The sequence below is a fragment of the Lynx canadensis genome, chromosome A1 (genome assembly GCF_007474595.2).
Source record: "Lynx canadensis isolate LIC74 chromosome A1, mLynCan4.pri.v2, whole genome shotgun sequence".
In the NCBI taxonomy this organism is placed as follows: Eukaryota; Metazoa; Chordata; class Mammalia; order Carnivora; family Felidae; genus Lynx; species Lynx canadensis.
This window is the reverse complement of record NC_044303.2, coordinates 22,034,223-22,050,842: the sequence shown is the minus strand read 5'-3', so window position 1 is coordinate 22,050,842 and position 16,620 is coordinate 22,034,223. Positions and strand designations below refer to the sequence as shown.

The 16,620-nt window shown below is 37.8% G+C and overlaps 1 protein-coding gene across 5 annotated transcripts in view; it reads left to right on the top strand.

The window, feature by feature from the left end:
• FNDC3A (fibronectin type III domain containing 3A) overlaps positions 1-13,260 on the top strand; it is a 145,192-nt gene extending 131,932 nt beyond the window's left edge. For 4 of the 5 annotated variants that reach the window (XM_030310462.1, XM_030310444.1, XM_030310453.1 and 1 more), the window contains 3 exons: positions 872-1,038; positions 3,121-3,248; positions 10,722-13,260. In XM_030310462.1, the coding sequence (XP_030166322.1) occupies positions 872-1,038; positions 3,121-3,248; positions 10,722-11,036 (610 nt within the window). In that variant the 3' untranslated portion in view covers positions 11,037-13,260. The remainder of the gene's footprint in view (positions 1-871; positions 1,039-3,120; positions 3,249-10,721) is intronic. The other variant, XM_030310482.1, reaches the window with a different exon arrangement.
• The last annotated feature ends 3,360 nt before the right edge of the window (positions 13,261-16,620 follow it).

Here is a 16,620-nt window from a genome sequence, read left to right as displayed (position 1 = left end):
ATACTCTTTACCTTTGATTTCTCACAACTACTTACATTTGCTGTGGGATAATATCAGAATGCTATTTCAGCTGTTTCCTGACTACAGGTTTTATCATTGTTTCACTTTTCCAACAGTGGTTGCAACTCTTTTTTTTCCCCTATCCTTTAAAAAAAAAATTGGGAGACTAAAAAGGCCAGGCTTATCTAATTACTGCTTCTTAGAAATACTGTTACTTCAGGTCATTAACTATTTCTTCATTTTTAACCTTGACTGCAGTTTTCAGACTCTTTAGAGCTGTGTGAGCATTCCATTATTCATTCCCCAATTTCCAAAAATTTTCAAACAGCCAATCAAAAATATTGGGGAACATTGAACTTATAGGTGACATATATGATGTTAAACTTTCCCATCAAACAGTTCAGGTGGATAATTTATGGCTAATTTTATATTCTTTCATACTGCTATGTAAATCTCTAGAAAACATCACCAGTCATCTAAAATTATACCTGGAAATTGAAGATTTTCTTTTTTATAATAAATTATATGCCTAAGACTGTAATGAAAATTGTCGTGTTCTGAGTATCTTTAAAAATGTATCTTTAAAAAATGGCAATCAGAAACGAAACTGTACCAGAAGCCTGAAAAGTTAACAATGATTGGATACAAAACTTAACAATAAATTTTCAGGAAACCATGTCAAAATTAGGAAATTTACCAATCCTATGATTTTCATCATTTGATGAAAAAAATATTTATTTGGAGTGACATTAATGTCTAGGAGCAATTTATACTTCTGAATAATGTCCCAGCTCTACTTTTTTAGTAGTTTTTAAAAATTTTTTGTAGTGTGGTCAAGGTTTATTTTTAATAAGAGTCATTTCCATTTTAGGTTTGTATCCTTATATAGAGGTCCATGTCATACATACAAAGTACAAAGACTTAATGAGTCAACATCCTATAAATTCTGTATTCAAGCTTGTAATGAAGCAGGGGAAGGTCCTCTCTCTCAAGAATATATTTTTACTACTCCAAAATCTGTCCCAGCTGCCTTGAAAGGTAAGTTATACATCATTATTTTTTTTTAGTAATAAATTTTAAATGGATGTTCATAAACAATTTTATGTGTTATTATTACAATTTATTGTCCAATATGTGTCCAACATAAATTATAAAAAAGAAATTATATAGACAAGCCTATCTACTGAGAGTTTTACTCAAAATAGAAGCTCTTTTATCTAGCACATTGATACTCAGATGAGCACTGGGTTTTGTCACTATTTTTAATAATCTAGCATAAAAATACTAAACTGAATAGATATACTGGTTTTCTAATAGGGTCATTTAATGTTTCTGCTGTTGTTACTAAGGAAAAAAGTCACAGGGGCACCTGGGTGGCTCAGTCGAGTTGGTTAAGTGTCCGACTTCAGCTCTGGTCGAGATCTCACAACTCGTGAGTTCAAGCCCCGCATCAGGCTCTGTGCCAACAACTTGCAGCCTAGAGCCCACTTCAGATTCTGTGTCTCCTTCTCTCTCTGCCCCTCTACCACTTGTGCACTGTCTCTTTCTCTCTCTCTCTCTCTCTCTCAAATAAAAATATTAAAACAAAAATTTTTTAAAGAAAAAAAAATCACAAACTCAAATCGTTTTGAGTTGTTACTGTTTCATTCATTCATATTTCGGGGAGAGAGCCAGGTTGTCTGTTAAGCACAACATAAATACATTCTTAGTTAAATTGAATTATTTTTTTAATGCTTATTCATTTTTGAGAGAGAGACAGCACAAGCAGGAGAAGGGTAAAGAGTGAGAGGGAAACACAGAATCTGAAGCAGGCTCCAAGCTGTTGGCACAGAGCTCGATACAGAGCTTGAACCCATAAACTGCAAGATCACGACCTGAGCTGAAGTCGGACACTCAACTGACTGAGCCACCCAGGTGCCCCTAGTTAACTTGAACTTTTAAATCTTAATTTACACACTTTCAGTTGTATGTACAAATATCTTTAAAATTAATTTTTAGATGGGTTTTTTTTCTTTTTTTTTTTTTTTTTGAGAGAGAGAGAGCGAGCAGGGGAGAGGATCTTAAGCAGGTTCCACACTCAGTGCAGAGTTCAACAGGGTGGTTGATCCTATGACCCTGGGATCATGACCTGAGCTGAAATCAAGAGTCAGACACTCAACTGACTAAGCCACCCAGGCACCCCTAGAAGGGTTCTTATTTTAAAACGACCCTGACTGTGGCGTCTGGGTGGCTCCGTCAGTTGAGCATCCAACTCGATTTCAGCTCAGGTCACGATCTCACCATTTGTGGGATCAAGCCCAGTCTCCGGCTCTGCACTGACAGCATGGAGCCTGCGTGGTTTTCTCTCTCCGTCTGTCTGCCCCTCCCCTGCTTGCTCATTCATATTCTCTGTCTCTCTCTCTCTCAAAATAAACCTTTAAAAAATAAAATGACCCTGGCAAGGATTACACTTTGTGTATTTAGCCAAAATCGCTAACATTCCTCACACAGAGGACAAATCACACAGATTTCTAGTACAGTTTCCTGGATCATGTACTTGAAATATGTCATTTATTAAGCAGATCCATAGTTAGCAGGACTGTTCTTGACAAACTTTCTAATAATGTTGATGGAGTTTTACTGAGTCATTTTTCTGTTCTCTCATCCAGTTTAGTGTGTACTAACCTTAAGAAGATTGCTGATTTTAACCCTCTGTATCCCAACATGGAGTGAAACAGTCTTATGTCAAGCAGCTAGGAGTATTTTTCAACTTACCCTCTTAGGAGATTTCTTAAATTACAAAATGTCATGTTCTGGTTATGCCCTTAGAAGCATCATTGACATTGTTTTAGAATTGCCATAACCTCTCTATTGGCCTTTTAGCTAAATGAAAACAGTGCTTCCCTTGACAGATCCTTTAGTCAGTCTGGCCATTGTGGCACCCGTAGATTATATGGCCTGGAGATAATAAGAGTGGAACATTAACCATTTCTCTGCAAATTTCAAAAATTCATTGATATTTATTTCAAGTATATAACTGGGTTTTAAATGTTTGTTGATTTTGATTAAAACAAGTGTCTGTGTGATGTGCCAAATTAAAAATCAAGTAGAGTAGATTTTATTTGTATTTGTTCTCTACAGCTCCCAAAATAGAGAAAGTAAATGATCACATTTGTGAACTTACATGGGAGTGTTTACAGCCAATGAAAGGTGATCCAGTTATTTACAGTCTTCAAGTTATGTTGGGAAAAGATTCAGAATTTAAACAGGTATGTGCTAAAATGTAATTCTGTGGATACTTATTTTTATTTCTCATTTTAATGCACTTGGCAATGCAAGATTTGACTGTCTTTATCTTCTAATTTAAAAACATTTATTTAGTACTTACCGTGTTCCAAAGATTATAACTACACAGTATCTCAGGATTCAAAATATTTTAAGTGTGAACTATATATTTAACAGATTATTCATTGATTTGGCAAGAATGTATTTAACTGTATGCCAGGCACTCAGGATATATAACGCTGTACAAAAAGTTCTTGCCTCTGTGGAGCTTACATTCAGTAGAAAAAGAGATACTAAAAACAAATGTATCTTATATTAGATATAATCTATATCAGTATATCTTAGAGAGTGATAAGTACAGAAAAAATAAAACTGGGTAACAGGAATAGGCTGTCATTGCGGGTAGAGACAGCTAGTACTATTTCATACAGGGCAATCAGGTGACAATGGAACAGAGACCCAAAGGAGGTGAATATGGGGAGAACAGTGTTCCAAGAAGAGGAAGCAGTAGGTGTGCAAAAACATGCTTGTTAAATTTAATGAACAAGGAGGCCAATATGGGGTTGTGTGAGCAATGGGAAAAATAATAGATGAAGTCAAGTAGTTAATGGTAAAGGGGGTCTGTGAGTGGTATAAAGATCACGTAGGGCGTTATAGGCCATACTGTGACTTTCACTCCATGTAAAGTGAGAAACCAGTGGAGGATTTTGACCAGAGTGGTCACATTATCAGTCACGAGGTCATTTTGGCTAGAATGGGACACAGGTAGAAGCAGAGGACATTAGGGAGGCTTCCGTCATCATCATCATCATCATCATCATCATCATCATCATCATATTACTACTACTGTTATTATTATTATAATGCAGTGTTGTAAATGTGACAATATTCAGTCATTATGGAAGCCTAGCAGAAGTGTCACCTACATAGCTGAGAAATTTCAAAGATGTCTTCCTGGTAGATGATGAATAGCGATGAGATGAAGTAGGAAGCTGCCAGTGTTCACTGTAACTTTTTTTTTTTTCCACTGTAACTTTTATAAAGAAGTTGTTTTTATGCAACTCAAAAGCCTAATTTCTATAAACACTGCATCTGATTCTCCCTTTTCTGTGTCAACCTTCTTTATTTTTAGTGCTCTTAAAAGTGAGGTTGTTTTCTTTTGAGTGTCTTGTATTTTCTTTTCCCACTAGAAAATTAGGCATTCATCAGTTTTATTTCAGTCTCATACTGTTATAGCTATTAGTAATAGAATATTTATCTTTTTTTCTTTAAAGTTTATTTTATTTATTTTGAGATAGAGCACGAGCAGCGGAGGGGCAGAGAGAGAATTCCAAGTAGGCTCCATGCTGTCAATGCAGAACCCAACGTGGGGCTCAAACTCACAAACCCTGAGATCATGACCTGAACTGAAATCAAGAGTCAGGCACTTAACCAACTGAGCCACCCAGGCACCCCATAATATTTTTTCAATATAGATCTAATTTTTTCTTTCAAGTTGTAAGTATAGAAGTGCAATTTCTTTTTTTTATTTTTTTATTTTTATTTTTTAATGTTTATTTTTGAGAGAGAAAGAGAGTGTGAGCAGGGGAGGGGCAGAGAGAGAAAGAGAGACACAGAATCTGAAGCAGGCTCCAGGCTCTGAGCTATCAGCACAGAGCCCAACATGGGGCTCAAACTCAACAAGCCGTAAAATCACGACCTGGGCCGAAGTCCAGCGCTTAATTGACTGAGCTACCCACGTGCCCTTAGAAGTGCAGTTTCTTAAGTGAAATTACAAAAGGCTCCACAAAGAGTCAGATTAAATTTGGCATATGATTGTTTTTCTTTATTAAGCCATCTGCAATTGACATTATAATCAGATTTGAATATAATTTACAGATAAGCAGGTTTCCTTCCAAGGAGGAAGCAAAATTAATATTACAAAAATGTAATTGCATTATATTTTTAAAGGAAATAGGGACCCCAGATTTGAGTAGTATATGAATTTTAATAAACATACCACTAAATGAAACAGCAATACTAATTCTAATTTAACTTAAAAGCTAAATCAATCCTGTCATCACTTTCACTTACTTTAGATTGTAAGCATGCTATAAAACTTAAAATACTGATTTCCTTAGAACATCATCATATATATGCTTATCTGAATCTCTTAAATGTTGATTGGCAAGTTATACTCCAAAAGTTTGAAGGGTTTTTTAAGAATTCAGGTTCATTCATGGAATTTAATATTTTACATAAAATTTATTTGATAATCAATATGTATGAATTAAATACTATGTTTAAAGAATTATGGGGGTGGTTATGGTATTAATAGGTTACTGTTTTGATTTTAAGAAAGTTGTTTAGAATATAACAAGCAAAAATTTTATAGTCATGACATTTTACATAGCCAAACAAATAAAAGGTCATGATAAAGATAAAACCTATTTTACAAAAAGGAATGATTTATTCCACCTGGACTTCTGGAATATTTTCTAAAAGGAGTGCCATTTAAGTAAGAGGAGGCATGGCGGCACTGGTGAGCTTAGAAGGAACCATGAACTTAAGTGTGACTTGAGTAAGACTCAAGAATGGAGCATGTGGCTAAAGAGGCCAGGTCCTGGTGGGTCTTATTCCACAGCAGTAGGAACAGCTGATGTTTTTAAGAAGGGATTATTATTTATAAGTTGCGGGTTGAGTTTCTAAACGAGCCTATAAAAAATCTGTTTAACCTATAATATTGCTGGGATTGGGGGTCTAGAAGCAAATTCGCCTGGCAGCAAGTACTTATGACGCTGGGCTAAACTTAAAAGTTTGGGACAAAGAAGGGAAGAATAGAAACACATTGATTTTGTTGTAGTCTTCCCTTTCTTCATCCTTCTTTGATCAGCTTTAAGAAAACCCTTTGCTGCCTTCTTGCTACTCGGTGCCCCTTTCTGTAGGACCTCACCTAAAACTGCCCCGTTCTCTACAATACACTCTCCCTCTGACTCATGCCTCCATGTCTGACACACATCATAACTCCCATATACACAGGGTAGCTTACCTTAGTGGCATTAGGAGAAAAACTATTTGCTTGGGAAGATTCATACCAAAGGCAAGTATCTACGGGTTCTGTAATCCCCTCAGAGGTGTATACATTTTTAAAAGTAAGTAAGTGCTCTTTTACCAAAATGACATTTCGAGTAGTATAAAAGATGAAGTAAAAAATACTGGGGGAAAATACAGTCACTTTCACAACATATCAACCAACCTGGGAGTCTGTACCTAAGACACTTTTGTGTCACAGCTCATTATGTTGCAAGTACCAGGAAAACCAACTCAGACTGGTGCAATCAAGTGTAAATCCTCTGAGGGAGATGCCTGAAGGTAAGCAGGCTTCAGGATTCTGTGATTCAGAAGCTCAATGAAGTTGTCAGGGGCATGGTTTTTCTCATAGTCTTCAGTGGCTGCCCGTAGCCATAAGGAACTTACTGTCCCTCATTCACATTCAGGGAAAAGAAAGCACTTAGATTGCAAAGCCATTCCTGAATGAATGACTGTTTCAGGGTTTAAGCCAACCAGAGGCCTGCTCTGGAGTTAATGAGGCCAGCTTCTCCCAATACATGGATTGGATAAGGGAGAGTTTGATACCCCATCAAAAATGTTGGTAGTGTTGGGAGAATGGATGCTGTGACAGTGGCCTGTTGGATTCTGTACAACTTCTTTTATTCTTTAACTTCTGAACTTACATTCCCAAAAACTGCTCCTCAGAGTGGCATACAGACCTCATGAACCTGAATGTCATAAGAGCTGGGACCGTGATTGTTGTTGTTTGTTTGTTTGTTTAAGTTCTAAGTGGTACTTATGCACAATAAACTTAACTGCTCTGGAATCTCCAAGTTCACTTATAACTCCCTCAGCAATAAGAGAGGGGAAGGATACAGACAAGAGCTATGTGGCTGTCTACATTCATTAGTTTTAAGGGGTTTTTACTGTTCTCTTTATGTATTGATCACTACGAAATAAGTATCTGCAATAGTATATTCACAGATTACAGAGGGTGACATGACAATATGTAACAAATTACATGGCAACATATGCCTTACTATGTGTCATAAGGAATAATTACTTTTAAATGTAATCAAATGCGTAATAACCATAAGGAAAGGTTTAAACAAGTCTGTACTCGGCCTGAAAACAATGTATTGTTAAAATCATTGTCTAATACTAACTGCTATAAATAATATATACTGTGCATATTACTCAGGATAAAATCAGATTGTGGATGTGTAACATCCACAAAAAGTTGAAATAGTTAAACAGATTGTTCCTTTATAATGATAACTTCAGAAGTGGTTATCTTTGATAGTAAAAATGTTCACTCATCCTTAAAAGATAACAAAGGACTGGGGTACCTGGGTGGCTTAGTTGGTTGAGCGTCCGACTTTGGCCCAGGTCATGATCTCACAGCTTGTGAGTTCGAGCCGCACGTCAGGGTCTGTACTAACAGCTCAGAGCATGGAGCCTGCTTCAGATTCTGTGTCTCCCTCTCTCTCTGCCCCTCCCCTGCTATGCTCTGTCTCTCCTGTCTCAAAAATAAACATTAAAAAATTAAAAAAATAACAAAGGACTCTTTTATATTTTTGTATGAGTACTTGGTGAATTCATCTAGCCAACCAAATAGGCTTTTAGAATGTAGATACGGAGAGAAACTGGTTTCATTTTTATTGGCCCCTGTTCTACAATTGTTATTTTCTTCATGCTGTGACATATTCACAAAGCTAAAATAAGGACAAATACCAATTTATGAAAATCTAAACATTCTTTAAAAATTTTCCTGTAAAATTCTGTTGCAATTGGCATAAGTTCTTAGCCAGCTAAACATGCACAAACATCATAAGCTTAAATTTAGTATGCATTTCTCGATTAAAATGCAAAGTGAAAACCATAATCTCTTACCTGCCATTTTAACTGTCAATCTGCATTAATATTTGCCATACTTATCCTATAAAATGGATAGTTTATTGATAGCAAATATAAAGAACTCTTTTTTTGTTTTATTTTAACTATATGTAATTATAAGTCATCTGTGAGTAATAGCTACAGGCCAAAAATTACGAATTTTTGAGTTTTACTTGCCCTTTTCTGTTTACTAAGATCACAACAATCTTCCCTTGTCAGTAGGAACTGGGGGACTGGAAATGGTGTTTTTCATCATAATTTTTATTTCTCAGTCTCAGACCTAACTGACCCTCCTTATCTCAAGCTTCAGTCTTGTTTTGAATAGCTTCACTTAGATATATGAACATTTTTATAAATTAGCTTTAGCAAGCTTATCTGTTTTCTTCAGTCCTGTATCTGCAGTCACCTATAAGATGGCTCTTTGTTTAGATATCCTTCTAACATCTGAAACACAAAATTGAAAACTTGACCTCATTATCTTTCCTCCCAATCTCTCCTCTCCAAACTCTTCACTTCATCATTGTCAAAAATACTAACATAGTTTTGGTCCCCAAGCTTTTTTGAACCCTTGAAAGAATTTTTTTTTTTTTTGCCTGCCAACTTATTCAAATAAAAATCATTTCTAAAAGTGATCCATAAAAACTATACTAACACCTCATATCCCTGTGTTTTCATACAAGAGCCCCTATCCTGCCCAGCTCCTTCAATCCCTCATTCAGCTTTATGATTAAGAGTCCTCAAACACTGTTTAAATATCACATAGATAGATAGACAGATAGATAAATGCCACAGTTTCCAACTAGTGTTCTGAACATACTCCTCCTGTCTGTCAAATCTCTTCACCTATCACCCTCATACCATTTGTTGAATTTTTTCCTGTAACTATATTACCATGCCCATTTGGAGACAAATGGAAAGTAAAGAAAATTTTAAAGACAAATAAATGCCACCCATTATATACATATGACAAATACTATTTTTTATTTTTACTATTTTGGGCTCATCGTATGTGTACTTTTTGACACTGCTTTCTAATACTGTCTTCTGATTTACTGACGTTACTCCTTTTACCACAGTCCAGACATGAACATTACTACATTTACACCCCTTGTATTGCTCATCTGCATCCTCAGAACTAATGTATATTTATCATTTTCTTTGCTTCATCATCTAAGTCTTACTTCCTTCAGTAAAAGCTCCTTTATATAGTCACAGCATCCACTGATACATTTTGACGTATACATGGTCAATAATTCACTAATCTAGCGTCCTTTACCTATTACGTGCTGGATTCCAAAGACACAAAATGAGGCAAAGCTCTTACCTTGCTCCTTTGGAAGCAAATCAATACGTAAAAATTAGATTTACAACATAGATACAAATGAGGCAGCTAAAATTGCTTGAAAGAATGCTACCTCAGGTTTGGGTTGATCCAACTTACAGCCCACCAACTAGCTGGAAAAACTCAGTTGGGCAGTCACTAATGAGCCTTGGTTTTCTCATTGATAGGATGAGGGAAGGAACTCATTAGTAGAAATGATAGCTTCCATATAGTTTTTTTTTTTTTTAATGCGTATTTATTTTTGAGAGAGACAGAATGCAAGCAGGGGAGGGGCAGAAAGAATGCCTGACACAGGGCTCCACCTCACGAGCTGTGAGATCCTATTCTGACCTGAGCTGAGCTGGTCAGATGCTTAACCAACTGAGCCACCCAGGGACCCCCGATAGTTTCCATATATTGAACATGTGCTATGTGCTGGGCACTGTGCTAAGTGCTTTCACAAATACTTGTTTCATTCTTATAATTACCATACAAGATAATAATATGCTTACTGTACTAAGGTAACTGGTCTAAGATCACAGAGTGTGAAGTAGCAAAACAGTGCTTGGACCCAGGGGTGATCAATTCCAGTAGATAACACTCTGAATCATTAGCACACTCTTGAAAATCCATGGCATTCTATTCTTGTTCTTTCCTTTCTAAGGGATGGTCAGAGGAGTTGAGTTTTAACATCCAATTCTGTGTTTGTAAGTGATTTCTTAAAGTTTATGAAATAATTTGCCATAGACACCTATAGAAAGTTCCCCTTATTCATTCATTCATCGTTTCAGCAAATGTTTGAAATTGACAGAAACCACTTTTGCAAAGATCTAATGAAGGAGCATGGTTTCTCCTTTCATGGAATGGTTTCACAAAAGTTTGACTTCTTACAGTTGAAGAAACTAGGGAAATGCCTGTGGGCTGAATTAGCTTGTTCTGTAGCTACTTTGGAGGCAAATCTCTCCTTAACTGGTCTGTAAGTTCTGTGAGGATGGATGTCACATCCTCACTTTTCCAGTTTCTCTTGCCCTTAAACGGTGGATAAGCTCTTTAATGTAAAGTTAGGTATTTTTTAAATGTCATTAAAAAGTTTAAAGGAGTGGCATTTCACTAGCTTTCATGTCAGAAATACTTCTAAAACTAGCCAGTTGTAAAATAGGTTTTCTGCCTAGCCTTCACACATAATCCTTCTTTACCATCTTATTAACAGATTTACAAAGGTCCCGACTCTTCATTCCGGTATTCAAGCCTTCAGCTGAACTGTGAATATCGTTTCCGTGTGTGTGCCATTCGCCAGTGCCAAGACCCTGTGGGGCATCAGGACCTAGTAGGTCCCTACAGCACAACAGTGCTCTTCACCTCTCAGAGGACTGACCCACCAGCCAGCACCGACAGAGACACTGTGGAGAGCACGAGGACCCGGCGGGCGCTGAGTGATGAGCAATGTGCCGCAGTCATCCTCGTGCTGTTTGCTTTCTTTTCCATTTTGATTGCCTTTATCATTCAGTACTTTGTAATCAAGTGAAAATATAACTTTATTTTTTAATACTGTATTACATCTTATTTTGTCATGTACTAAAATTATTTCTGTATTGCTTTTACAAAAACAGTGGCATTTAGCACTGGCATTGAGACTATAATACATCATTTTTTGCCATTTTCAATGCTTATATCATTAGGTAGAGGCTGGCACCTTATTAGAATGCAAGCCACAGAAATAGCAATTTTTGGTTTTTTGGTTGGGACTTTTTTCTTTCCTTTTTTTTTCTTTTTTCTTTTTTTTTTTTTACATGCCTTCTTGTAAAACATATTTTCTAAGAGGCAACAATATATAATTGGTATATTGACCAGTCAGCATGAGTGTAACAGTGACAACCTGATCTGTTTGTTTTAAAGATATTACCTAGTGAAAAATTCAAAATGATGAAAATTTACACTAACATGCTAAAAAAAAAAAATGTTAAAGTCTGATGCTGTGAAAGCAATCTAGTGCTATATTTCTACCTCCTCATTTGTCTTAATTATTTGGTAAGTGGGATTATGATGAATAACTGGAGGGGCTTAGCAGACAAAAACTGGATGAAAGAATATGCATGAAAAAAAGAAACTTCTTGTTTGATAAATGTGGAGTTCTTCATTACAAGTATATATTCATGAATTCACAGATAAGTCACTTAAAGAAAGCACAGACAGTTTACTTGGCCTAAAAATATTTTAATGTTTACTTAAAAAGCACCTCTTCAAGTCTTGAGAACATGGAAGAGAACAGAGGGCTTATAGATACTTTTTAAAAAGTAATCATACTCAACTCTGAAATTTCAAACCTACTTAATTTGGTTTTTGTGAGCCTTTAAACTATATGTGTGTGTATAAGGACATACGCACATACATATACGGCATATATATAAACTATACATACCAAGTGTAAAAATACACACACACACACACACACACACACTCACTCACTCACTCCATGTATCTGGTACAGGCTAATTTTGAAGAACTCCCATAAGTTTTGCTGCTTCTCCCATAACTACTGCCATCACCATCAGAATTCATAATCAAACCTAACCTTTTTGTTTGGGGCACCAAATCTGAAGACAAAATTAATTTGCACCAGTAAACTTCAAGCTGCTTTCTTTCTTGAAAAACTAATGTTTAATGTAATGTCTGTCTGGATACTGTTCCAAATTGTTGATTGCATGTGGTTAATGTTGCATTAGAGCACTTTGCAATTGCATAATTCATTAATGTTTTGTGAGCTTGCATTTGTGAGTTATTGGATGATCAGATTGAATTTTGTCAAGTATCACGTTGTACATCTTGCATAGATGTCAATGACTGCCAGTAATAATAGTTTGTAATGAAACTATCTAAAATTCTTGTTTTATCACATCTGTTATCTGTAAAACACTTGTAACTAGCCTTTTTAATTTATTATTTGAATTTTAGGATAGTGAATCACTAATTTTTAGTTGCTGAGGGTAGCATTTTAGTGATTACTAAGCACTTCTGTCAGTCTTTGAAAACAGGACCTATGTTTTGTGCTTTGAAGATCTCTGAAGAATTTCTCTTATATTAGAAATGGGCATGTATTGTAATTGTTTTATGTCAAATGATCTGTGCTGTAGAAAAAACATTAACCTTTGTTCAAAAAAGAAATGGATAAACTTGGCCTTTCCAAGTGTTAAGAATGATCTGTCACTATAATATACTGTATGTTTACATTTTATTTAAATTTAATCTCATGTATAGGCTAACTTTCCCCCAAAACAACAGTGATTGCGATTATTTTCTAGAAACTTCTTAAAAGTGCCACATTTGGCAGTACAAATGAGTTTGAGTGTAATAGCCCAGAGATTTCTATATAGTTGAATGTCTAAAATGGTAAAATATGCCACTGTGGCAGTTACAGTGGCTTATGTTTTTCATAGTAACTCAAATGAACTCCTATTTTTGATAGTAAATGTCATTTAATAGTGTACTTGCCATTTGAGCCTCGCTGCAAAATCAGTGCAGAGGAGAAAACAATTTTTAATGTAATCTTGATTTTACCTCATATACTGTACATTCCAAAAACTCTAAACTTTTTAAAGATTATAGATACACTACCAAACATATCACCTTAAAATTGTATAAGGTTGAACTTCATACAAATGAAAAAATATAATCTCATAAAAATACATAACTATGTAGCAAAAGTGTCTTTAAAATCCATGGAAAATAAAAGTTGTATCATTCTTTTTTGAGATATGTTTATTGTATTCATAAACACTCATTACTTGCCGCTGCTTTCAGAGAAAGAAATGTTAAGATCTCCCTTCTTGCAATGGTCTTACAACAGGTTTTTTGTTTTGTTTTGTTTTGTTTTTAGCAGTATTCAACTCTTCAGCATGAGAAAACCCCCATATTCAAGAAGGTAACATCCAGTAGATTAAAGAATACAATTAGAAGCTTTATCCTAGTGACTTGATTTTGTGCAAATCTCTAGATATCTTGCTTCCTTTACATATGTAAGTAAAGATGGCTCTGAGGTAAAGTTCTCATTGGAAAGGAAATCTCTGACCTTTCCATGCCTTTCCTGCATTCTTTGTCTATTTCCTAGTACCTTCTTTCTCCCACCTCCAGGGGCCTAGCACCTTCCTCATACTGGCACTGTTATGTGCCCCCAGGTCTTCCTCCACCAGGGAGTTCAACATGCCCACCTACAATACCATGCCAGAAAGCTCAACTCATGCCTGAGAATTCTTGCACGTGCCTGAAAATTCTGTGTACCCTCTTACTTATCCCCTGTTAAAATTTCCATCCACAAATCTCAAATGGGGATGAACCTTTTTTTTAAGCTTTTATTTAAATTTCAGGGTTGCCTGGGTGGCTCAGTCGATTGAGATCTGACTTTGGCTCAGGTCATGATCTCATGGTTCATGGGTTCGAGCCCCACATCGGGCTCTGTGCTGACAGCTCAGAGCCTGGAGCCTGCTTTGGATTCTGTGTCTCCCTCTCTCTTTGCCCCTCCCCCACTCGCACTCTGTCTCCAATATTTTTTTTTAAATAAATTTCAATTAGTTAACATGCAGTGTAATAGTTTCAGGTAGACAACACAGGGATTCAACACTTCCATACATCACTTGGTGCTTACATGTGCACTCCTTAATCCGTATCATCTGTCTAACTCTGGTAGCCATCAGTTTGTTCTCCAGTTGAGAGTCTGTCTTGGTTTGCCTCCCTTTTTTTTCTCATCTTTGCAGGTACCACAAGTGTAAAATGTTAGGCTGGGGAAGAGTGATTTTGAATATAGGGACATCACTTCACAAAGGCAACTAAGTATGAATCCAGCCTTGAGAAGACTGATACTGATTAACAGTGTTGCATGTCTTTTTTTTTTCCTGTGGTTTGGAAAAGGAATTTTACACATCATGTTCGAACTCCATGGGTCACATGATGGTCCTCACCATAAACATTCTCTGTAGGAAGATCTCCTGTGTGTGGTGGCTTAATCAGACAGATTACAGAAGAAATGATTCTCCAAAACCTAAAACCAGTCATTCTGTAACCTAACCATCTACCATCAGTATAGGTGATGAGAATGCCTCATATTTTTAAGAGCTTTTCAAATATTCTGTTTTCATGTACACTTTTTAAGATAATGTACATACCCTCAAGAGTATCCCTTTATCTACTCATGGATCATTCTCTCCCTGACACTCTTAAAGGAGAGAAAAATACAATTAAAAAGCAAAGTGCAGAATAATGCAAGCACTCCAGTCAGGGGTCCCACTCTTCAAGTCTCCTGCGTCCAAGCACCAGACAGGTGACTGAATGAGACTTCAGGAGATGCCAGCCCCTAGCTGTCAAGCCACTCCCAGCTTTTGGATCTTTGCAGCTGAGGTCTCAGACATCGTGGAACAAAGACAAGCCATCCCTGAATTCGTGACCCACAGAATTAGCACGATAAAATGGTTGTCTAAAGCCACTGAGTGGCCAGAAATTTTGTTATATGGTAATAGTTACTGGACCACATAGTTTGAATGCCAAAACAAAATCCTTGGCCAAATATTGGTTCTCCTCCTTCAGGGCACGCCCCCACCCCCACCCCCATACCGCTGAGGTTGGAAGAGGCCAGGTGACTTCTGGCCAATGAAACAGAAGCAGAAAAGACATTCACCTCTGTATTCATCAGGGTTCAGTCAGGAGAACAGATGCTGCACTAGGTATTTAATAAGGATCATTTAACATTGGGCATCCATGTAACAAGTGTTAGAGGACTGTAAAAGCAAACAGGTGACACAGAGGTAATAACTGCTGGGAAAAGCTGCCACTCTTTAGGCTGGAGGCAAAGGGAAGATGTTGAGGGTATCAGAACCTACAAGGTTAGAGGAAGTGGGAGCCAGACCTCTGAGGAGGAGCGGCTGCCTGACTGCTGCTGGCGGGGCTTCTGCTTGTGTCCAAAGGAGCTGGAGACTGAAGCCAGTGCTGCTGGCAGGACACAGAGCCATTGTGCGATGACACTGAAAGAAACTGGAACAGGAAGGAGGAAGTGTCTTCTTCCCCTGCCCTCCGGCCCCTCTGCTGACAAGCCTAACAGGGAGCAGGTGGGCCAAGGAGATGGCTAGTTTACGGGACCCCAGGAGGGTGGATTTGGAGCCCGGACACTGCAGCTTACAGCTGGCACAGTCACTTTCAGGCAGAAGCATTTCATTTTCTCTCTTCCCCTGCCTTTGAGACGATGGGAGCATCATATGGAGAGGCCATATGACTGAAGCAGCCTAGAACAGTGAGCCACCAAATAGAGGTAACACCTCTAGACTGTCCCCCAACACTCGAGACAGGCTCTTGGAGAGCAAGAAACAAATGTGTGAGATGTCAGGGCACTGGTCTTTGGAGGCTGTTAATTCAGGCAGCATAACGTGTCCTGCACTGACCACGCACCCCACCTGCCCCTTTATAGTGGGCCCACCCCCAGCCACCTGCGCTGGCGCAAGAGGCTGTAGCAGAGGGACAGGTCTCCCGTGAGGCAACAGTCTGCTTGCTCACTATGCCTCAACCCGATGTGTCGGGGTCTCAGGGAGCTAACAAGAGTTCTGAGGGCATCAGAGACAACACACACATCCCACTGAAGGGCTTGGGAAACCTGACCTAGAAATAGCAACATTTTGCCCTGGAAAGGCAAATGGATTAGGCTTTCAACAGAAAGCGATGGAAGGAGAACTAAGAGCAGGGGCACAGGTGTGGCGTCAGAAAGCATGCGATTTGACCAAAGAAAGAAGAAGATAGGGGCTCATCTGGATCCAAGGGAATCCTCTTTCGTTATTACTGTGATTAATAATAACTAATGGTTATAGAGAGATTGCGACATGCCAGACACTGGGCTAAGGCTTTATATTTTCTTGCTGGAACAACTCAGTGAAGTGGTCCCAGTACTGGCACCCCTATTTACAGATGAGGAGTCGGAGGCTCAGAGATATTAAGTAACTTGCCCCGGTTCACCCTCTAGGTGGTGGTTTCTACCCCCCGAGTGGTGAGCTCTGACCCTAGTTTGCACACCCTCCATCTCTCAGCAAGGTTCCCTGAGGAAAGCCCTCACACTGCCCCCTGCACAGAATATCTTC